At 42.7% G+C, this 23,668-nt stretch overlaps 1 protein-coding gene across 1 annotated transcript in view; it reads right to left on the bottom strand.

The window, feature by feature from the left end:
• Positions 1–13,787: 13,787 nt before the first annotated feature.
• Positions 13,788–23,668, bottom strand: part of KLF3 (KLF transcription factor 3) — a 35,759-nt gene continuing 25,878 nt past the window's right edge. Inside the window, exons 2-6 of the mRNA XM_087724807.1 lie at positions 23,428–23,511; positions 21,626–22,115; positions 20,236–20,380; positions 18,183–18,343; positions 13,788–15,578 (exon numbers count right to left, since the gene is read on the bottom strand). Coding sequence (XP_087580933.1) covers positions 15,397–15,578; positions 18,183–18,343; positions 20,236–20,380; positions 21,626–22,115; positions 23,428–23,484 — 1,035 coding nt within the window. The 5' untranslated portion in view covers positions 23,485–23,511 and the 3' untranslated portion in view covers positions 13,788–15,396. The remainder of the gene's footprint in view (positions 15,579–18,182; positions 18,344–20,235; positions 20,381–21,625; positions 22,116–23,427; positions 23,512–23,668) is intronic.

Genomic DNA, 23,668 nt, shown 5'->3' with positions numbered 1-23,668 from the left:
CATTTTTGCATGAGGGGTCCTTGACACTCTCTGGGCTTGGTGGTTTTCTTACAGATGTTTCATGACCCAACTAGGTAACATCATCAGTGCTAGAAGGAGTTGGAGGAGGAAGAGGAGGAGCAGCAGCAGCAGCAGGAGGAGGAAAACTCTGGGGTCCTTGATGTTCTCTGAGCTTGTTACCTTGCAGACATTTCATAACCTGTTGTAGCCCGGCAGGAGCCGTTGGAGCTGCCGCCAGACTCCGACAGCGAGGGGTCTTATGAGTCGGCCCTGGAGGAGGTGGAGGACTCTGGACATGGTGCCGACTCCGAGCAGGGCGAGGAGAGACTGGTTAGCCACCAGGTGGCACCGGAGCCTTGGATCAGAGGGAGTGATCAGGAAAACACTTGTGAGTTGTTTCGGGATGCCTGACGTTGAAGGGCTACTCGGCGGCAAGAACAACTGCGTAATTATAGGAGATGATTACGCTCAGCTGATGCTTATTAAGATCCTCTCCTGATTATAAAAGAGACTGCTTGTGCCACGCCCTTTTGCAGAAGCCAACGTTCACGATTAGGAGAAGCCAACTTGGAGAAGTGGTGTGCTGTGAGAGTTTGTTTGCATTTGCTGCCTAGGTTCGTAGGACTTGCTGCCAGAGTGCTTATCTCTTTGTTTATTTTGGGCTTGCAGCCAACGAGAGTCTGGACTGATTAAAAGTATTCTTATTTACGTTTGTTTTTGGCTGTCGTTCCTGAATGGAGAAGGGGGGGGGGGTGTCAGAGCATAATCCAACTAGATAACATCATCAGTGCTAGAAGGGAGTGGGCCTTTTAACTTGGTCTTGTAGCACTGATGATGTTACCTAGTTTGGCAATGAAACGTCTACAGTATAATCACCAAGGTCAGTTTGCACCAAGATTGAACAGTTCAACCCTCAGCTACAAATATTCTCTTCCATCGGTATTCCTTTTGCGTGTGAAGATAAACATGCACATATAAACCAGGCAACTAATATTACAACATATTACAGGATTTGTATGCCTTGAAATTTCTCTACCCATTTTCAGCAGGGGGTGGGTTGCAGCGTGGCACGACAAAACCGCGCTCGTCAAAATCGCGGTGATAAAATCATGGCGCTAAAGCCGCGACGTCATCACCGCACGTCATCACCGCCGCGACAACAGCGCGGCTACAGAAGGGTGCTTTAAAACGGCGCCGCGGCAGAAAGCCGATTTCAATTAAGGTAAGGGTTAGGATTAGGTTTAGAGGTTTGTTTTAGGGTTAGGTTTAGGGTTAGGTTTAGGTTTAGGTTTAGGTTTAGGGTTGGGTTTAGGGTTAGGTTTAGCGTTAGGGTTAGGGTTAGGGTTAGGGTTAGGGTTAGGGTTAGGTTTAGGATACTGAGTGCTTGGGAATTTGCCCTCCGCGATTATGTCATCGCGGTAGGGTTGCGTTTTTCCTTAGGGTTAGGGTTAGGGTTAGGGTTAGGCGCGAATTAGTCTTCGCGCTTATGTCTCCGCGGATAAGGGCTTCGCGGATTTGTGGTGCAACCGGGTTGCAGCTGCTGCTACTGTCAGTTCACTCAGGGATGAGCCGCGCACGCATGGGCAGTAGTAAAAAAAAAATATGCTTCTGCTCTTGTAGAGCCAACTCGCCTGTTTTGCACACCTAAGACATGGCGCCATGCCACCTTCTGCTTTCTAAATTTTGCTTGTTGTCCCCCAAGTGTGAATTCAGTCACCAGCCTTTCCGTGCCCCCTCAAAAAAACTGATTGCCATTTAAGTTTTGTCACAGCAACTGGACTTATCTAAATAAGTTAAAATTTAACTTGCAGTTGCCATGACTCGATTCCAGGCAAATCTACTCGGAGGGCTGAGAACCTTCATTGATTCGTTGCACTATAGATTTTGAATTGATTGGTGTTGCTTCTCTCTTTATACAAAGGACAACAACAGCCTGGTTCCAATTGTCAAACAGAAAAGCAACCCTCATATATTCAGTCCTGTATCGATTCGTGGTTTTAAAATGTCTCCAGTTTCTACAGAGTAACCTGTTGTCTTGCCCCCGGCATTTTCATTTTCATAAATTTTATTAAAGTAAAAGTAAAGGTTCCCCTCGCACATGTGTACTAGTTGTTCCTGACTCTAGGGGGTGGTGCACATCTCCGTTTCAAAGCCGAAGAGCTAGCGCTGTCCAAGGACGTCTCCGTGGTCATGTGGCCGGTATGACTCAACGCCAAAGGCTGTTCCCTTCCCACCAAAGGTGGTTCCATTTTTCTACTTGCATTTTTAGCTACTTTCGAACTGCTAGGTTGGCAGAAGCTGGGACGAGTCACGGGAGCTCACTCTGTTACGCGGCGCTAGGGATTCGAACTGCTGAACTGCTGACCTTTCTGATCGACAAGATCAGTGTCTTAGACACTGAGCCACCATGTCCCTTATAAATGTCAAATAAATGACATATAAATATCTTCCCTCAAAAAGAAAAAGGATGAACAAAAATCAAGTGGTGTCATCTCTTTAGTACACCTTACTAAAGGTTTAAGCTCACGCCGACTGCTTCAGTGATTCCATCCAGCCCCCTCATTCTTTGTCATCCCCTTCTTCTTTTGCCCTCAATCTTTCCCAGCATTAGGCTCTTCTCCAGGGAGTTGAGCTACTCTACTCTACTCTACTCTACTCTACTCTACTCTACTCTACTCTACTCTACTCTACTCTACTCTACTCTACTCTACTTACTCTACTCACTCTACTCTCTCTACTCTACTTACTCTACTCTACTCTACTCACTCTACTCTTACTCTACTCTATACTACTCTACTCACTCTACTCAACTCTACTCACTCTACTCTACTTACTCTACTCACTCTACTCTACTTACTCTACTCACTCTACTCACTCTACTCTACTTACTCTACACTACACTACTCTACTCACTCTACTCTACTTACTCTACTCACTCTACTCTACTCTACTCTACTTACTCTACTCACTCTACTCTCTCTACTCTACTTACTCTACTCTACTCACTCTACTCTTACTCTACTCTACACTACACTACTCTACTCTACTCACTCTACTCTACTCTACTCACTCTACTCTACTTACTCTACTCTACTCACTCTACTCTACTTACTCTACACTACACTACTCTACTCACTCTACTCTACTTACTCTACTCTACTCTACTCACTCTACTCTACTCACTCTACTCACTCTACTCTTACTCTACTCACTCTACTCTTACTCTACTCACTCTACTCTACTCTATTCTACTCACTCTACTCTACTCTACTCTACTCTACTCTATTCTTTTGCATTCTTTCTTTAACGATTCTATTCCATGATTTCTTTAATATTAGTGTAACTCTCATCCTGCAGAGAATTGGCCATGGCAAATTATCATAGACCCTACTATCGGTGCTGTCTTTGCTTCCTTTTGCCAGTTGTTCTGTTTCTATTTCAGGTCTTTGCATTTAGTGATCTTCTCCGGATCCATCTCTTCTATTTTGCTTTCTCCAGGGATTGCCACTAGATTAATTTTGGTCTTTCTTATTGACAATTGTTACGTTATGTGGGAGGTGCTGGTTTCTTTGAATTCTGAAGTCCCATATAAGAAATAAAGCTTCTTTATTTTCTGTGTCTTTCTCTATTTTATAACCCACCAGTTCTTGCTTGCAGGCAAATGATATTGGTTGCAGATCTTCCAGTGTGCCATTGTTGCTACTTAGTCATGCTGTTGCGTGTAGTCTGTGCAATCTTCTTGCAGCAGCTATTATTATTTGGATTATCATTGTGATTTCCATTTTATTGGAACTTTCCTGGAACCATAAATTGCAGCGGGGAGGCATATACGGTATATATCCATACATTTTTTTTTAGGTTTAAATAAATTGGAACGTTAAAAATAGCACACTGCAGGAAGCGAATAGTATTTTTTCTATCATAGACACAGCACTGTTCATGCCAAGGTGGCGCAGTGGTTAAAATGCAGCACTGCATGCTACTGCTAGATCAGCAGTTCAGCGGTTCAAATCCCACCGGCTCAGGGTTGACTCAGCCTTCCATCCTTCCGAGGTGGGTAAAATGAGGACCCAGATTGTTGGGGGCAATATGCTGACTCTCTGTAAATCGCTTAGAGAGGGTTGAAAGCCCTATGAAGCGGTATAGAAGTCTACTGCTATTGCTATGTAAGTGTAAAATCTTCATGGAACATTGGCGACATCTAGTGGTGGTGTTAGGTATTCCTGAAAAATGAGAAATTTATGTTGTCTCTAGGAAAATAAACTACTATTAGTGGAAGGAATAAGAAGAAACACATTGGATTTACTCATATGGGGCATTTTTATGACAAAAAGCTGTGACTACAAAATGGTCCTGTTTGCAGGAGAAATAAGTCATAATCGGTCTATTCTACTGAAAGCATCAGATAAGCCTAGCTTACTCCTTGGGTAAGTATCTAAAGTACAAAGGACCACAAAATAGTCTTATCAAAGGATTAGGATCACAGATTGAGCTTAATTCAGAAAGATTTAGTGCCCCAGCCGGTGGTGCGATCCTGCCAGTTTAATAACTGGTTTGGTGATCGCATGCGCGCAGAGTTTTAACAAAACGTACCTTCCACGTTACATCTGGGGAGTAACACAGCTGGGGTGCGACATTCCACTCTGCCGCGTGAATCAGCTGAGAGGATATAGGTAAGTAAAGTGTAGGGATGGGTGAGCAGGCCAAACTGATTTTTTTTGGAGCGAACCGATTCGCTCCCAGCTGATCATCGGAGCTAACGGTTCGCCTAAACCGGTCCGAACCGGCTGAATCCCGGTAAGGGCCAAAGGTGTCAAACTCACGTTGTCATGGCGGTGTCGCCTGACATATCACGACTTTCCCCTCCTTTCACTAAATGGGGTGTGGGCGTGGCCAGCATGTGACACATCTGGCCCACAGGGTGGGAGTTTGACAGCCCTGTCTTAGCTCTGCCGAGAATCTAGTCAACTAATGGTCAGCATTAAATTAGCACGGGGAATTCAAGGTGGCTAGATTTAAATTTCAGGACAACGCAGAGACTCTAAACTAATGATGCATTTAATACTACCAGCTCTGCTTGCCCCCAAGGAGTCCTTGGTGTTCTAGGAGCTTGTTTTCTTGAGTTTATTACCTTGTTTGCTAATGAAATGTTTACAAGAAAACAGTCGAAGAGCACTAAGGATCCCAGAGTATTCCTCCTTCACTCCACAAAACCCCACTCCCTTCTAGCACTGATGATGTTACCTAGCTTGGTAATGAAACATCTGAAACAACTCAGATTCGGACAGTGAGGAGGTTGGGGAGGGACAAGGGCCAGTCCTGGAGTCTGAGGAAGCTCTGATGAGGGCTCTGTGTCAGAGGCAGAGAGGGGGCCAGGGCTGTCTGACAGTTATCAGCTGCCTTTGGAGTCAGACATCAGTGAGGCAGATGAACAGCTGGAGCATGTTCCCATTGTGCGCATGCGCAGAGTTGCCAGATGAAGGGAAGAGCTAAAGAACAGGGGTTGACTTGGGAGTAAGGCCACAGGTGGATGGTGAATGGCCCCTCCCAGAGGAGCGAAAGGGGAGTGGAGTTTGCAGGAGACAATTAGTTCACTTAATTGGTTCGTGACACGCTGAGACTCCTTAGCAAGTTTTGCAGATATCAGGACTGGCAGCTCTCCAAGCCAGATAAGGTCTGTGATCATAAATCCTCCCTTTGCTGGATGTGAATGTGTAGAATTCACAGTCAATTATTAAAAAGAGTTTTTTGTCAGGACAAGGAGTTTGCCTTGTGGTTTGGAGAAGCCTAGGTCAGAATAGTCGCAGCCTTGACACCCAGCACTGATGATGTTACCTAGTGTGGTAACGAAACATCAGCAAGAAAACAGCCAAGCTCAGAGAACACCACGGAACCAGTTGGTAGTTTGATTTCTTGGGAGGGTTTGCTTGCTATTCATCTGGATCGTAGATTGAATTAAATAGCAGAGAATAATTATAAGAACAAGGAACAGTCGTTGTGTGGAGGCGGAAGTGTCTTCGGTCTCCCACACATCAAAACAAACAGGTACAGGTGTGCTTCGTGGCAACAATTAGCACCTTCCAGTCACAACTGCATTTGCCAAAATCATACAACGCCTTCTTCGCGCTGCCTTGCAAGATTCTTCTGCTGGATAATGGCCACATCTGACATTTCCTGATTCGGCCAATTAGTTGTCCCAATTAATTGGGCCACGGGAAGAAAGGAGCAACACAATTGTTCTACCAAGTCTGTCTTGTACGGCAGAAGAATGATTTGGTGAACTGAGCAGAATCTGGTCACAGATATTTGGGAAGTCTAGTTTTGACAGGTTAAGGGAGTTGGCAGGGACCTTGTAGGCCATCTAGTTCAACCCCCCCCCCCCAAGCAGGAGACCCTACACCATTTCTGACAGATTTGCAGTCCAGTCTCTTCTTGAAAGCCTCCAGTGATGAAACTCCCACCATCTTCTGAAGGCAACGTTTGTTCCGTGGGTTGATTGCTCTCACTGCTGGAAAATTTCTCCTTATTTCCAGGTTGAATCTCTCCTTGATCAGTTTCCATCCGTTATTCCTTGTCTGGCCTTTGGAAAATAGCTTCACCTGAATCCTTTCTGTGGCAGCCCCTCAAATATTGGAAGATTGCTATCCTGTCTCCCTGGTCCTTCTCTTCACTAGACTAGACATACCCAGTTCCTGTAATCGTTCCTCGTATATTTTATTTTCCAGTCCCCTCAACATCCTGGTTGCTCTTCTCTGTACCTCTCAGAACTCTTAGGAGAAACTCTTCGCCAGGTGGGCAAAAGGGATGTGCACCTTCGCATGAGGAATTGGAATCCGCGAGCTGCGCTGGCTACCTGTTGATCTCCGGGTGCGCTTCAAGGTGCTACTTACCACCTATAAAGCCCTTCATGGTAGTGGATCTGGGTACTTGAGAGACCGCCTCCTGCCAATCACCTCCTCACGACCAATTAGATCACACAGATTAGGCCTCCTCCGAATTCCATCTGCCAGTCAGTGTCGACTGGCGACTACGCAGAGGACAGCCTTCTCGGTAGTAGCTCCGACCCTTTGGAACGATCTCCCTGTGGAGATCCGTACCCTCACCACCCTCCAGACCTTCCGCACAGCCCTTAAGATCTGGCTATCCCGTCAGGCCTGGGGTTAGATTGTAATCCATCCCCACCCGAATGATGAATGTTGTGTTTTATTTTTAATTATGTATTGTTTTATGTCTCACTGTTTGTATTCCCTTCCCCATGAATTGTAAGCCGCCCTGAGTCCCCCCAGGGAAAAGGGTGGCCTATAAATAAACTTTTCAATTCAATTCAATTTCAATTCAATTCAATTGGTGGTGGCAATTTACCTCCTTGCAGCAAACAGAGAAAATGGGGTTTGCAGAGGCTGCAATAGGCTATGGAAATCCCTGCAGCCTGAAACAGCTGATGATCAGGAGGCGCTTAAACTGAAAGTGAAACTGGCTGTTTGGTCCATGAGGCAAATAGCTGGGAGGCAGAGGCAGGTTTTTTTTCCCCTTGTGCTAATCAGGCTGTTTACTGCAAGGAGGTAAATCAATAATAGTGGTGGGTTCCGGCCCAGCGTCCTCCACATGAACACACGAAGTGTGCGTGCACATGCGCGCAATGCACGCATTCATCATACCTGCCAGCGACGCCTCCGCAAGCCTCCGTGATGTTCCAGCTGCTCAGCGGAGCATCGCGCAGGTGCTGTATGCACCCTGCGCATACATGGAAGCGCCAAAGGCTTTAAAGGATAGGTAAGGAGCTCGGGCGGGTGGGTGATCCCTCCGGAGCACCGTACCGGAACGGTATCTGGTGCTCCGGGCAGGCTCCGGTACGCCTGTACTGGGGCGTACTGCCTGCAACCCGCCACTGATCAATAACTATAAATTCCTATAGAATGTTCAAATTATTAGACTTATTTTTTAAAGACTGCTTTATTATTGTTCTAGACAGCTCGACAAAACTTAGCTTTTTAAAATAAATGCTTGATCTGAAGAGGCCCAGTGCTATGGTATCTTCTTTTAAATAGCAGAGAATAACGTATACTTCCAGAAAGCCACATCAATTTTAACAGCATCTGTACAAATATAGTTTGAAATGTAACACTACAAAGAGTGTATATTGTCTGTACGGTTAGCTGTTTGTTGCAAGGAGGCAAATTGCTGGGAAGCAGAAGCAGATTCCCCCCCCCCCCTTGTTTTCCTCCCCAAAAGCTGGGTGTATCTTATAATTTGGAGTGTCTTATACTCTGAAAAATACGGTACTTTCATCATTTTTTTCTTTTTAAAAAATACAAATTTGCAGAGAGTGTTATTTACAATCTGACATTTACTATATGTCTTGTTCAATTAAGACATTTTATACATTTTTGTATACTATAACATATAAGGACTGTACAGTACAAATTTATATTCACAGTTTGAGATGACAAAACATCATTACTGAATCCCCATCAGATTACCAAAAAAGAAGAAATTGTAAAGGAACATTAAAACATTCACATCTTTAGTGCGAAAGATTAGCAAAATTTTCAGTATCCGCAAATGATAGGAAGACATGCTAAAAACCTTTTATTTACCCAATTATTATCAGCTTATAAAATATATTACATTTTATATTTTGCTTTTTTAAAAATCTGCATAGTTTTATACAGGAAGTAGAATAAATGTAATATCCCTGCTACATTTGCAGGCGAAATCTGAAAAGATGATAAAAGCAGGACGATTATTTTGTCTGTGTAACATTTTAAAATATATAAATAGTTAAGAAAGTGCTAATATTTGAAAACATAATGGGAATTAGTATAGCCCTTTAACATGTGTAAAATACTTTTCCTGCAGTTCTGTTGGAAAATATATATACTTTACTAAATCGGAAGTCAAAATACAAGCAGGATGTGACAAGAAAAGGCATCCTATACAGTGCAATTGTACTAGTGGGCCAGGAGGCTGAGAAACGGATGTTTTAATATTTATTTTGTACTGGAGTCTCTGGATTAGCAACAAATTTCCCCCAGTCAGCAATCTCTCTTTTTCTTCTTGAAAACTTTCTATGTTATAACTATGCCTTCTTGCCTTAGTCAAACGCTGGAGTCGGACATCTATGCTGCCACCCGATTGTATTGCATAATTTATGAATCATAACAATCTTAGGAAATTAGGGAAATACATTGTATCTTATCATTCATAATCTATGATTGAGCACGTTGTATGTACACTAAGAGTTTATGCACTGGAGACAAATTCCTTGGCCAATCAAGAATATTCCAGTTCCAATTCCAATATACCCTTCGTCATATCTCAAAGATGCTTTTATTTGAAAGCCAACAAATGTCTCGCTTCTCATCCAAGAATCTTCTTCACTTCCGTCCCACGATAGTTAGAATTGAAGAAGCTTCTTGGATATGAAGCAAGACATCTTAAAAAGAAAAATCAGAAAGTCCACTTGCCTTTAAAATAAAGAGACCACTGGGATAACCATGACCTGGATGAATGAGACCCTCCTTAGAGATCGTTTGTTATAACTAATATGACATAAACGCGCAAGCGATTTTCTAGAATATTTCTTCTATTTGCCCATTGTAGTCTTCGGCTCTAATCTAAGAGTTTACAGCAGATGGATTTAGAAGGACTAGGGGTGACATGATAGCAGTCTTCCGATATCTCAGAGGTTGCCACAAAGAAGAGAGGGTCAAGCTATTCTCCAAAGCACGAAGGCAGGAACAAGAAGCAATGGGTGGAACCTAGAACTATGGAGAAATTTACTGACAGTGAGAATAATTAACCAGTGGAACAGCTTGCCTTCAGAAGTTGTGGAAGTTTTAAAGAAGAGATTGGACAACACTTTGTCTGAATTGGTACAGGGCAGAGGTGGTATTCAGTTGCTTCTGACCAATTGTAGAAATTTTGAGTAGTTCAGAGAACTGTCAATGGAAATTTTGAATAGTTTAGAGAACCGGTAGCAGAAATTTTAAGTCATTCAGAGAACCTGTAGCAGAAATTTTGAGTAGTTCAGAGAACTGTCAATGGAAATTTTGAATAGCTTAGAGAACCGGTAGCAGAAATTTTAAGTCATTCAGAGAACCTGTAGCAGAAATTTTGAGTAGTTTAGAGAACCGGTAGCAGAAATTTTGAGTAGTTCAGAGAACCGGTAGTGGAAATTTTGAGTAGTTTAGAGAACCAGTAGCAGAAACTTTGAGTAGTTCAGAGAACCGGTAGTGGAAATTTTGAGTAGCCCAGAGAACCTGTAGCAGAAATTTTGAGTAGTTTGGAGAACTGGCAGTGGAATTTTTGAGTAGTTCAGAGAACCGGTAGCGGAAATTTTGAGTAGTCTAGAGAACTGGCAATAGGAATTTTGAGTAGTTTAGAAAACTGGTAGCGGAAATTTTGAGAAGTTTAGAGAACTGGTAGCGGAAATTTTGAGAAGTTTAGAGAACAAATACCACCTCTGACTGCCCCTCCCCATCTATTCTTTGCCTCTCGAGTCCCAGCTGATCTGGAGGAAATGGGGATTTTGCAGTATCCTTCCCCTGCCACGCCCAACAAGCCAAGCCAAGTCATGGCACGCCCACCAAGCCACGCCCACAGAACCAGTAGTAAAAAAAATTGAATCCCAGCACTGGTATAGGGTTTCCTGCCTGAGCAGGGAGTTGGACCAGAACAGGGGTCCCCATTACTGTGGCCTATTCAGAATTGGGCATACGTCCCCCTCTCCGCCCCCAGCCAGGTCACCAAGCCACAAAGATTAGGGGGCGCTGAACTAGAAGCCCTCAAAGGTCCCTTCCGACTCTGTTATTCTGGGTCCAAATCTGATCAGCAGTCAAAATCTTGGGAATTACAGGTAGCCCTCAATTTATGATCACAACTGAGCCCCAAACGTACATTGCCAAGTGAAAAATTAGTTGTGAGTTTTGTCCCGTTTTACAACTTTCCTCGCCACATTTTGCAAAGTGAATCGCGGGAGTTGTTAAAATTAGTAACCCCGTCGTTAAGTGAATCCGGATTCCCCGTTGGACTTAGCTTGTCAGGTCGCAAAATGGCTCCTGAACTCTGCAACCGTCATAAATATGAGTGTGTTGTCAAGCACCCCGTGACCATGGGGACGCTGCGTGTGAAAAATGAAAAATGGTCATAATTGCTGTGGTTCAGTGCCATTGTAACTTCAAGTGGTCACTAAATGAACTATTGTAAGTCGAGGAGTACCTACACAGTATTCAGTTGGTAGTCTTCAACTTACAACAGTTTGTTTAATGACCGTTTGAAATTACCCCGGCACTGAAAGAAGTGACTTATGACTGTTTCTCACACTTACGACCATAGCAGCCTCCCCGCTAGTCATTTGATTTGCATTCATATGCATGGCAGCCGACTCACACTTATGACGATTGCAGTGTCCCGGGGTCATGTGACCCTCCTTTGCCACCCTCTGCCTGGCAAAGTCAATGGGGGAAGCCAGATTCACTTAACAACCAGGTTACTAACTGGACCACTGTTGTGATTCACTTAACAACTGTGGCAAGAACGATTGTAAAATGAAGCCAAACTCAACAACTGTCTCATTTAGCCACCTACATTTTGGGCTCAATCGTGGTTGTAGGTTGATTACTACCTGTAGTAGTTTATTTTCCTGCAGCCTAGCCAAATGTCAAATGGTGTAAATCTGTTTTTTTTAAAAAAATAAAATAAAAATCCTGGCACATATTTGGCCACATCAATACCAAGAATCTTTAACAGCATCAGACTCAAATTAATTAGTTGGTTATACAGATTAAAATTAGCATAGCAATTTGTACCCTCTCCTCTGTTTTTGCTCAGAATTAAGCAAAAAGGGGGGGGAAAATACTCTGATGTATTTAAAATAGGAAATTAAGACATTTTGAAGCTTTATTAGGAATTTAGAATTAAAGGTAGAAGGAGCAAATTTTTTCCTCTTCCATTGTAGGGTAAATATGGGATAGCCTCAATCCATTGCAGGGAGGTGTTTGGGGGAGGAAAAATAAAATAAAACGCTCTGTAGGCAATAAGTTTATGAAAAACTTCATAAACTTGTTTTTTTTTAAAAAGATATTGGTGAGCATCTGTTTTATGCAAAGGCACAACTTGGTAAATTATATCCATTTCAGCCCTCGGTGTATGCTATCAAAAGTTTTAAAAATCTTGATTATTTTTAGGCGGGTTGGAAGGTTCCGTTTGTCGTTCCGATTCTCTCCGCTCCGATGTCCCAGGCTCCAGTTCCTGATGCTGAAAAACTAATTTAATTTTCTCCTGCTTTTCTTCCCCTTTTCTCTTCTCAAAGGTAGTTTTATAAATGTCCGAAGGATCAATTGGGTTTGACAATACAGCGGGGAAAAAACACAAGAGATCTTTGCTCCATTTGGAACGACCGTTTCTAGATAGCCGTTAAACAGAGTGTGGCGATGGCCTAGAGGTGGCGCTCTTGCCTCACAATCAGGAGTCTGTGAGTTTGATCCTAGGTAGAGGAAGATATTTCTCTCTCTGGGTACAATGAGAATTTTACCTGCTGAACAAAACTCCGCATTGGCAACAGGAATGGCATCTGGCCAGTAAAATACTCTGCTAGCTCCATTCAGTTGCCCAGACTCCACCCCACAAGGGACTGTGGGATTATTAAAAGATAAGGATTTCTGGATAGCCACTAAACCAGAGTGCCAAATTAATAATTCTCTGTTCTCGATGAACGATCATCTGGATTTATGCAGTGCAGATATGGTAAGTCTTACTTTATATTCCAATAAACGTGCAATTCCCCCTCATAGAAACTGATATTAGAAAAGCGGCAATGAATGTGCCTTATTCAATGAACCTCAAAGAGACTAGTCCTCATGTACCCGTAGAGCACGGTTACCTTAAAGTTCGACACCGAATTGGAAACAGGCTACAAGCAGTCCTTGTCTTGCAACCGTTCGTTTTGTGACCGTTGGAAGTTACGATGGCACTGGGGGGGGGGAGTGTCTTCTGACCATTTTTCACCCCAAAAGGGAGGTTGTTAAGTGAATTTTGCCCCGTTTTATGACTTTTCTTGCCACATTTGTTAAGTGAATGACTGCAGTTCTTAAATTAGTGGCATAGTTGTTAAGTGAATCTGGCTTCCTTGTTGACTTTGCTTGTCAGAAGGGGATCATGTGACCCTGAGACGCTGCAACCATCATAAGTGTGAGTCGGTTGTCATGCATATGAATGCAAATCACATGACCCTGGGGAATGCTGCAACGGTCATAAGTGTGAAAAAATGGTCCTAAGTCAAGGCCATAGTAGCTTTGAATGGTCGTTAAGTGAGCTGTTGTAAGTTGAGGACTACTAGTACTGGCTACATTTGGGGCGTACATGTACATGCCCCCCCCCCGCCGGTGCCCCGTTTTGGGTCTGCACCAACTTGGAAGCCAGAAATGGGCGCGGGGGTGGGGCGCATACACGTTGCATTTGGGGGTTTCATGCGCGCACGCTTTGGGCACTTGGTACCCCAAAGGTTAGCCATCACTGACCTATAATCTATTTTTGTGAGCATCTTATTTCAGAAATATCAGAAATATAGGGATGGGGAAGAGGAGGTTAGGCCAGCTAATTTGGAATTTAAATAACCGTTGTTGTTTTTTTAAGGAACTGAAAGAGACTTAACTAAGGCGTGAGAGCAGCTCTGTACCAGAAACAATGGACATGGTCCAATCAATGTGTTCTATATTACACACCGGTTTAATGAGAGTTCGGTAATACAACTTTTAAAAAGTAAGAGAGGGAACAGGAGGAGGATGAAAAGTGCTAGAAAAAGTTTATACCAGAACAACTGATGCTAAATACAATTTATGGAACAAATACAACAAGCAATTTTGAGTAAGCCAAGTTGCCCCTGAGCCATTATGTACTCGAAATGTATGTGATTTTAGTTTATAAAGTGTTTAGTTTATATTCTGCAATCCCTTCCTCTCCTGCTCGTTCCTCTGGCTATTGTTGTTGTCTTCCTTTTTCCTTTTTCTCTTCTTCTACCTACGAGAGTCATAGTTCCCACGAATTTAACCATTGGCTGCAAAATGCTGGTGGATGATGGGGATTTTCCTTAATATAAATATACAAATCGCATCTCTGAAAATACGGAAGATTTATAGGATGAAACTCTCTCATCTTTCAATATATTTGTTTTTTTTTGGGGGGTGTAGAAAATTATCGATACTGAGAAGGTATTACAAAAATACTTGGCGAGGGCTTGTCTGCTGAAGTTTTCATACGAGCTGGTTGGAGGGAGTTCCAAGTTTTTCCTTTTTGTGATCATTGCGAGCCGAATCTACTGTATGCTCTCCGGAAGTGCTTCAATGACGCAAATCTTTTTCTCTGGGATCTTAGGAATCTGTAAAGGTCTCGGAAGGAAATCCGTTTCTAACAAAGGAAGAGCTGAAATTTATGTTGCTAGAACAGCGGCTTTTCTCAGCTAAGGCAGGTCGAGGTGTTTGCACAGGGGCAGGAGATGCCGAGGAGTGGAGAAAATTTCCATGCCTGCCACACTTCCCCAGCGAGGTAGATTTTTTTAAATCAATTTTATCAATGAGGGTCACACCACAAGAGAAGTACCACGGGTGTCCCATTCACACAGTTGCATGACAAAAACGGATCACTGCGCCCCACCGGAAGGTTTTGCTCAGTGAATCCACCAAGACACTTGATCCCAAGCAAAACAAAAGGACAACTTACACAACCCCCATGCACAAAAAAAAGGCAAATTCAACCAGGGTGTACGACATCTTCGTGGACGCCTGTTTTCTGCCGATCCCTGGAGATTTATTTATTTATTTTTCATTCATTCCCAAAGGTTGAGGATTTCATTTTCTGCATCCCAAATATATATATATATGTGCGTGTGTCTTCTGGAACATGCTTCTCTAACCAACCATATTCAAAAAAATAAATCCATTCATTGCATTGCTGGGCATAAAAAGGAGACATGCCTCCTTTTACGACAGGCACACAAAGTCTCTGGCAAGGATTAGCAAAACTGGATTTGGGGGTGGGGGAACCAGCAACTGTATCATCGATATATACTGGCTGATTAAATGGCAAAACTAATCAGCTTGATTATAAGATGTCTTAAGTCTGACGGAAAGATAATCTATCCGCTGGCAAACGAGGGGGGCGCTTAGCATCCCCAGGAAACGAACAAAACATAAAAATGTTCACATTCTTTCGGTCTGTCCGAATGGCAAGAATCGAGAAGGGCCAAGCAAACTTTTTTTTTTTTAACTGACCATCAAGAAAAGGAGATAAAAATCCAAAGATCCAGTCCAGCTGAATCGGAATTAAAATGCTGAGGTGAAGAAAAAAAAAAGGGTGGGGGGGAGAAAGAACCGGAAAAGGGCAGAAATAGTGAGACGTTCAGACGAGCATATGGCGTTTCCGGTGGAGGGCAAGATGGTCAGAACGAGAGAAACTGCGATCACAGTCCGGACACTGGAACGGTTTGACTCCGGTATGTTTCCGGAAGTGCCGCGTTAGTTCGTCCGATCGAGCAAATTTCCATGTGCAACCTTCCCAAGTGCATTTGTAAGGCTTTTCACCTATGGATATATATATTTTTTGTTTAAAAAAAAAAAGGAAAATGTTTTTTTAAGAAACACAAGCGAGATTATTTTTAAAGATACACAAAAAAAGCAATATTTTTTTCAGCGCCAGTAATTTCACTAAACGTCTCCCCCTATGGTCAGGCGCTACATCCATACACCTATGTACAAGAAACTTCTCAACCAGCTTAGCAGCTGCTAACAATACATTAAAGGACAGTGGAATTCAAGAAAGGTTGATTTAGCTCGCTTGTGACTACTTTGGGATTCTAGGTTGATACCTCTTTTAACTCCGCCCTCAACTTCTGCCACTTCTTCCCCTACATCAGTGGTGAAATGTAAAAGTTTTTGCCACCGGTTCTCTGGGCGTGGCATGGTGGTGGTGGTGGATCATGTGACTGGGTGGGCATGGCCAAAACTTTTGTTAATTTTTAAAGCATTTTTTTTACTACCTATTCGCCAAACCAGTAGTAAAAAATGCTTTAAGAACTGGGGAAAAAAGGTCCAGCTGATCCGCACCATCATGGGAAGCTTTTAAAATAAAAATTTTTAAAGCATTTTTTTCCTGCCAGTTTGGGCGAATAGGCAGGAAAAAATTGCTTTAAAAAGGGCGTTTGATGATTGCGTGGCTCACAGCTGATCCGCGCAATAGTCGGAAGCTTTTTCCCCCACTTTTTAAAGCATTTTTTCCCTGCCAGTTCAGGCAAATAGGCAGGAAAAAAATGCTTCAAAAAGCGGAAAAAAACTTCTGACGATCGTGCGGCTCACAGCTGAGCCGTGAGATACTCAAAAGCTTCTTTTTTTTTTTTTTTTTACTACCGGTTCGTAGAACCACCAACAATCGTCCTTACCGCTTCGGCCAAACCAGGCCGAACTGGGAGGATTTCACCCCTGCCCTACATCTTATTTTTTCAACAGATATTTTGATTCTGGGTGGAAACATTAGTAAAATAGGTCCTTTTCCATTCAAAATGTGCCACAAAAAGAGTACATTTTTGCTCTCTTGCCAGCTATGGGTATTTTCCACAGCCAATTCCGGATGAACTTGCTGTAACAGATTAAAAAGAAACAAAAAACACCCCTGTACTGCAAAGAATTTCAATGCGATTTCTCAAATTTAACTCCTGGATTGGTTCCAACAGGTTTTGAGAGCATTAATGATGCTTAGTACAAGAGTTTTAATTTTAATGAAGAGTTTAATTTGATTTCTGCCCAAATTTGGGAATCTTATGAGGAATAATATGCATATAATTCTGTGGAAGTTTTACCATACAGGTAGTCCTTGAGTTATCACCACAATTGAGCCCCAAATTTTTGTTGCTAAGTAAGACATTTGTCAAGTGAATTGTTGCCTCATTTTGCGAGGGGAAGCCAGATTTACTTAACAACCAGGTTACTAATGTACCAACTGCAATGTTTCACTTAACAACTGTGGCAAGAAAGGTGGTAAAATGGGGGGAAAACTCACTTAACAAATGTCTCACTTAGCAACATAAATTTTACTACCGGTATCACCAGTGGTGATGAGTCCTTGGGCCAATGATTATAGCCGAAGTTTGGGCCCAAATCCCAATATCCAAACTTTCTAAATTTGAGAAATGTCACAGAGACATTTCAAGTGGCTTTCAATGCTAATATTAAATGGAAAAAACTGGAAAGATGGAAAGGAGAAGAAAAATAATCCATAATTCTCTCCCCAAGAATCTTTTATTTGCTTTAAAAAGCACATCATAAAACTTTTAAATGCAATTCAGTGCTTTGGGGAAGGCGTTTACTGCCAATATAGTAGGGCGTGTTGGTGAATATTCCAATGAGTCACAGTTAGAAGGCCAAAAAAATAAGTTTAGCTGTCAGACAGAGAATCAAAATGTACAAAGGAGAAAATAAATATCAGCCTCTTGAATCTACTTGTGAGGGAATAAATCACGACCCGTGTTTTCCTGAAAACAAGATAGGGTCTTATTTTCTTTTGACCCACGAAATAAGCGCTTGGCCTTATTTTCAGGGAGGTCTTATTATTTTTGAGTTGCAGGAGGTGGCAAGCGTGGTCACCTCACGACTACTGCTGTGTTGCAATATTTCCAGGGAGGGCTTATTTCAGCGCATGCGCTCAAAAGCCTGATTGGGCTTATTATCCAGGGAGGTCTTATTTTTGGGGGAAACAGGGTAAACACAGTAAAAACCTGTTTCCAAACAAGCTTGCATAGGATACACAAGAAGTCCTCGACTTACGACTTCAAGTTACAACCGCAACAACAGCCCAACATTTCTGTTGCTAAGTGAGGCAGTTGCTAAGTGAATCATTGCATTTTGTTAAGTTAGTAGCACATTCGCTAAGTGAATCTAGATCCTGGGCACACGGCAACCGTCATAAAGGCGAGTCAGTTGCCAAGCATCTGAATTGTGGGGATACTGCAACGGTCGTCAGGTGTGAAAAAATGGTCCTGAGCCGCTTTTTGTCAGTGCCGTTCTAACTTCGAACGGTCGCTAAGCAAACCGTTGTACGTCGAGGTCTACCAGTATTAGGAGCAGGTTTTTTTTTAACCTTCATTAAGCTTTCCAGCCCACCCCGCCAGAAGAAAATTAACACTTTCTTCCTACCTGTGTGTGTCCTTCTATGGGCTTTTAAATGAGAGCTTTTAGTGTACACCTTGTTGCAGCCGTCGTAATCACACCTGTGTATCCGTCTCTTCCTTTGCGTGTCTGGCGATTCCACAGGTAGAGGCCTCTTCCCAGGCTGGACTATAACTGAAGGATGATTCCTGCGTTAAGTTGAATCATATGTTAAAACTACAACCTTTTTCAACTAAAATCGCCTTCTTCTTTTTAAATGGCCCACCCCAGAGTTCGCTTCTTCAATCCCCGTTTTTGTCTTCTGCCGGCGTCAATAACATTACACCCATGTGGAAAAAATTCAAGCCAAGCTTACTAAATGTCATGGACTTCTGCGGTAATAATTTTGGCCGACTTTCCTAATAAAGATTTGGTTTCTCTGGAATGAACAAGACATCTGCCCCTTTCCCTATTTCTCTCCCCCTCTCTTATTATCTATCTATCTATCTATCTATCTATCTATCTATCTATCTATCTATCTATCTATCTATCTATCTATCTATCTATCTATCTATCTATTTTCTTTAAAACAGTAGGATTTTGACTGAGTATTTTAAGCTGCAATCTTGTTTCCCAGGAAAGCAGAATTCAGAAATCATGGTCCTTCTATTTGGTTGACACATTTTTCTAAATATCTTAGCAAAGATTTTTTTTTTTAAAAAATTGATACGGATTCTCTCCCCTCTCCGATGCTATGAATGCTATCAACTTCCTTTGCTCCACCAACATAAACTCAACAGGTTTTATTCTTCATCTATTTCTTTTAGAGCCCAAATAAGAATTTCTGGTTTGGTGCAACCACAAAGATGCAAAGGACTTTCCTAAAAGTAGAACTAAGATTTATATTTACACAGAAATGCATTCTTTGTATTTCTAAAACAGTGCCCCAGAAATGACTTTTGGAACATTTCTTCTGAATACTACAATTCAGGTGAGATGCACAGTGTGATATATTTGAAGTTCACACAGACCACAGTTCTAGATATATACGTATGAAATTGGACCCTGCTAGGAAAGATAAGACGACGGCAAATGGATGAAAACCTGATTGCACTACTACAATTAACACAGAAGAGATTATATTTTATTCTGGCCAATGGTAAAAGAATAATCTCAGTTGAACAAATCAAATGACATTCCCCCTGAGTTTTAACAGTTGGAAGGGACCTTAGAGGTCTTCTAGTCCAACCCCCTGCACAAGCAGGAAACCCTATACCATTTCAGACACATGGGTGTCCAATCTCTTCTTAAAAACCTCCAGTGATGAAGCACCTATAACTTCAGGAGGCAAGTCGTTCCACTGATTAATTGTTCTGTCGGGAAATTTCTCTTTAGTTCCAGGTTGCTTCCCTTTTTGATTAGTTTCCATCCAGTTTCTTGTCCTGCCTTCAGGTGCTTTGAAGAATAGTTTGATTCCCTCTTCATTGTGGCAACCCCTGAGATATCAGAACACTGCTATCATGTCACCTCTAAGTCCTTCTCTTTATTATACTAGACATAGCCAATTCCTGCAACTGTTCTTCATATGTTTTAGCCTCCAGTCCCCTAATCATCTTTATTGCTGTTTGCTCAACATTTGAATCGCCTCATACCTATGCAAACGAGATTTGTGAATTAGGTTAAGTGTGCAGGGAGTCCAAAGTTGCTATAAAGGTAAGGGTTCCCCTTGCACATATGTGCTCATCGTTCCTGACTCTAGGGGACGATGCTCATCTCCATTTCGAAGGTGAAGAGCCAGCGCTGTCAAAGACGTCTCCGTGGTCATGTGGCCAGCATGACTAAATGCCGAAGGCACACGGAATGCTGTTGCCTTCCCCCCAAAGGTGGTTCCTGTTTTTCTACTTGCATTTTTTACATGATTTCAAAATGCCAGGTTGGCAGAAGCTGGGACAAGTCACGGGAGCTCACTCTGTTACGCGGCGCTAGGGATTCGAACTGCTGAACTGCGTCTTAGCCACTGAGCCTCAAAGGCTTTCATCTAGCTTTCAACCACAATTTACTCTTCCATTGGAGAGATTCAAAAACTTCTAAAACTACTTACTCTTGTAGCATGGGAGGGGACAATGAGGTCATCACAGGAGGAGACATTTGCTCCGGGTAGTAGTCGTTTCTTGGTGATTCCAAGCCTGGTTCTACCTTGATAGATTTCGTTAGTGCTGGCTTTTCGTAAGATTCGATGACGGATACTGTACGGGGGAAGAAGAGTCAGTGAATGGTAAATGAAGAGGAAAAAACTTGCATTTGGGGGGGGGGGAAGTTTCTGTCACTGCAATCTTGCTCTTAAAAATTTAAACTGCAAATACAAACATTTGAATTAATCTACATAACTGAATGACAATGCCGTTTTATAATATACCTTATAACCCAGCCCTTCGTTCTGGTTACTATAGAGAAATCTATAGTGGCTTCCATTCTATTGCTTTACTTTCTATAGGAACACCTATAGTGCTTAATAGAAAAATATCAATTATTCTATTAAGAATAATTGAATTAATCTACATAACTTCCATTCTATTGCTTTGCTTTGTGCTGACTGTCAGCAGCTCGATTCTCGCTTGGTTCAAGGTGGATTCAGCCTTCTGAAGTTGGTAAAATGAGGACCCAGATTGTTGGGGGCAATAGCTGACTCTGTAAACTGCTTAGCGGGTTTTAAAGCACTGTGACAAGGCATATAAATCTTTGCTATTTCTAGTGCTATAGCCTTTCCTTCCTTCCTTCCTTCCTTCCTTCCTTCCTTCCTTCCATCCATCCATCCATCCATCCATCCATCCATCCATCCATCCATCCATCCATGGTGTGCAGTGGTTAGAATGCAGCTTTGCAGGCTAATTCTGCTGTCAGCAGTTCGATTCTCATCAAGGTGAATTCAGCCTTCCATCCTTCTGAAGATGGTAAAATGAGGACCCAGATTTTTGGGGGCAAGAGGCTGACTCTGTAAAATGCTTAGAGAGGGCTTTAAAGCACTGTGAAGTGGTATATAAATCTAAGTGCTCTAGCTCTTCCTTCCTTCCCTTCCCCTTCCTTCCTTCCTTCCTTCCTTCCTTCCTTCCTTCCTTCCTTCCTTCCTTCCTTCCTTCCTTCCTCCCTCCCTCCCTTCTTTCCTTCCATCCATGGTGTGCAGTGGTTAGAATGCAGCATTGCAGGCTAATTCTGCTGACAGTCAGCCGTTCGATTCTCATCGGTTCAAGGTAAATTCAGCCTTTCGCCCTTCAAAGGTCCGTAAAATGAGGACCCAGATTGTTGGGGGTGATAGGCTGACTGTTAGAGAGATCTGTGAAACACGGTGAAGCGGTATGTAAGTCTAAGCCCTAGCGGTGTTGCCAAAATTTAAAGTAGAAGATGAACAGATTCCCAAAATAAAATTAAGAGAAGACAGTCCACAAAAGACCAAAACAAACCCAGAGGGGGGGATCCCGAGGACAGATGTTTACCTGGGACGCTGCTTGGGTTTTCCAACTCTTCGGAAAGAACGGTGGACACCATGATAGGCTGCTGAAGGTGCGGGGCGTACATGAAAGGGACGGGTTGAACGACAAGGGGCTGAATAACTGGAAGTATCCCAGGGCTCCTTAATCCGTGACGGGAAAGCGCCGCCATGACTGGGGGAATCGTCAAGGGCATCGTGAAGGGCTGCATTCCAGGCAGACCCAGTTTCTTCACGGGAGGGCTGGATGATGGAAGATTTAATAACCCAGGGGAAGCTCTCTGGGGCAGAGTCTGGAATTTGAAAGAGGAAGGAGAATGTCCAGCTGAAGGCGGCGAACTCCGCTTATTCATGGTCAGGTCCACGGGCTCCACCTGAACCCCACTGCACAGTCCCTCTGGAATCTGGTAGAACTTATTGGGCATCATGTCTGGGGTGGAATAGATGACGCTGTACTTGTTGGACTTCATGTGGTCCATGTACGTGGAGTTGAAGGACTACGGAAGAGAAGGAGGAGGAAAGGAATGAATGGAAACCAGTGGCGGAAAAGAGGAAGGAAAAAAAATGCATTGGAGAAGAGGAACTCCTTGCCACTTGTTTCTGTCATGCTCTAACTCGAGTTCCATTGGACTTAAAATTAAAGGAAATCCACTGTATATACAGAAACATTTTTGAAAACCAAATGACAAGTGACAATACTGCACAGACACAACACTTATTTCCACTCTAGTAAACGATTTCCTTATTTATTAGATTTTTATCCTGCCTTTCTTATTTTATTAGTAACTCAAGGCAATGGACATATCTAATACTCCTTCCTTCTCCTATTTTCCCCCTAAACAACAGCCTTGTGAGGTGAGTTGGACTGAGAGGCAGTGATTGGCTGAAAAATCACGCAGCTGGCTTTCATGCCTAAGGCAGGACTAGAACTCCCAGTTTCTTGGTGATTGGCCCAAAATCAAGCTTTGACGATTGGCCCAAAGTCACCACTTTGGGATTGGCCCAAAATCACCACTTTGGTGATTGGCCCAAAGTCAACTAGCCAGCTTTCATGTCTAAGGGAGGACTAGAACTCATACTCTCCTGGTGATTGGTCCCAATATTACCTAGCTGGCTTTCATTCGTAAAGTGGGACTAGAACTCCCAGTTTCCTCTTGATTGACCCAGTCGATAAGCCAGCCTTCCTGCCTAAGGCAGGACTAGAATTCCCAGTCTCCTGTTTCTAGGCTTGCAGCATCTTAATCTCTACACCAAATTGTAGCCGAGGTGGCGCAGTGGGTAGAGTGCAGTACTGCAGGCTACTTCAGCTGACTGTTATCTGCGGTTCGGCGGGTTCAAATCTCACCAGGCTCAAGGTTGACTCAGCCTTCCATCCTTCCGAGGTGGGTGAAATGAGGACCCAGACTGTTGGGGGCGATATGCTGACTCTGTAAACTGCTTAGAGAGGGCTGAAAGCCCTATGAAGCGGTATATAAGTCTAACTGCTATTGAAATTGGCTTCTATTCTTTCTCCTACCTATAGATGTTTTCCTTTTGTGGATGTCCCTTAATCCAAATATTATATTTCAAATCTACATCTCTGCAGAAGCAAATGTGTCTGAAAACAGGCAACACTTTTTGATACCTGCAGGAAGTTTTGATGTAAATGCAGTTCATTTATTATAAATGCTCAGAATGTGTATTTGGTCACCTCTGCCTTATTTTTAATCTTTCAGAACTGGAAAAAAAAAGTGGATAGCATTGCATACAGCCTTATTGCAATGTAATGAGAATAAATATTAATACTTATACTCTTTTTTAAATACTGACCACTGGAATTGGCTCCATTGCTTCTTGTTTGATAGGGACGGGGTCAAACATTAACATTTTCTTTCGAGATAAATACCTTGGATTCTAAAAAAAAAAAAGGGGGGGGGGAGAAAAGTACGACAGTTGTAATTTTTATTTTACATCATTTCAATATGGCATTAACAAAAGGCATTTCAATTGTGGATTACAGCAATCATCAAACCACTAAACATCAGACTTAAAGACATTTTCAAACACTCAA

This window comes from Thamnophis sirtalis, unplaced genomic scaffold (assembly GCF_051295495.1).
Source record: "Thamnophis sirtalis isolate CommonGarterSnake01/CBP01778 unplaced genomic scaffold, rThaSir2_p1.2 scaffold_10, whole genome shotgun sequence".
NCBI classification, from domain to species: domain Eukaryota; kingdom Metazoa; phylum Chordata; class Lepidosauria; order Squamata; family Natricidae; genus Thamnophis; species Thamnophis sirtalis.
Note: the sequence above shows the minus strand (reverse complement) of the source record. Positions and strands in the feature narration are given on the sequence as shown.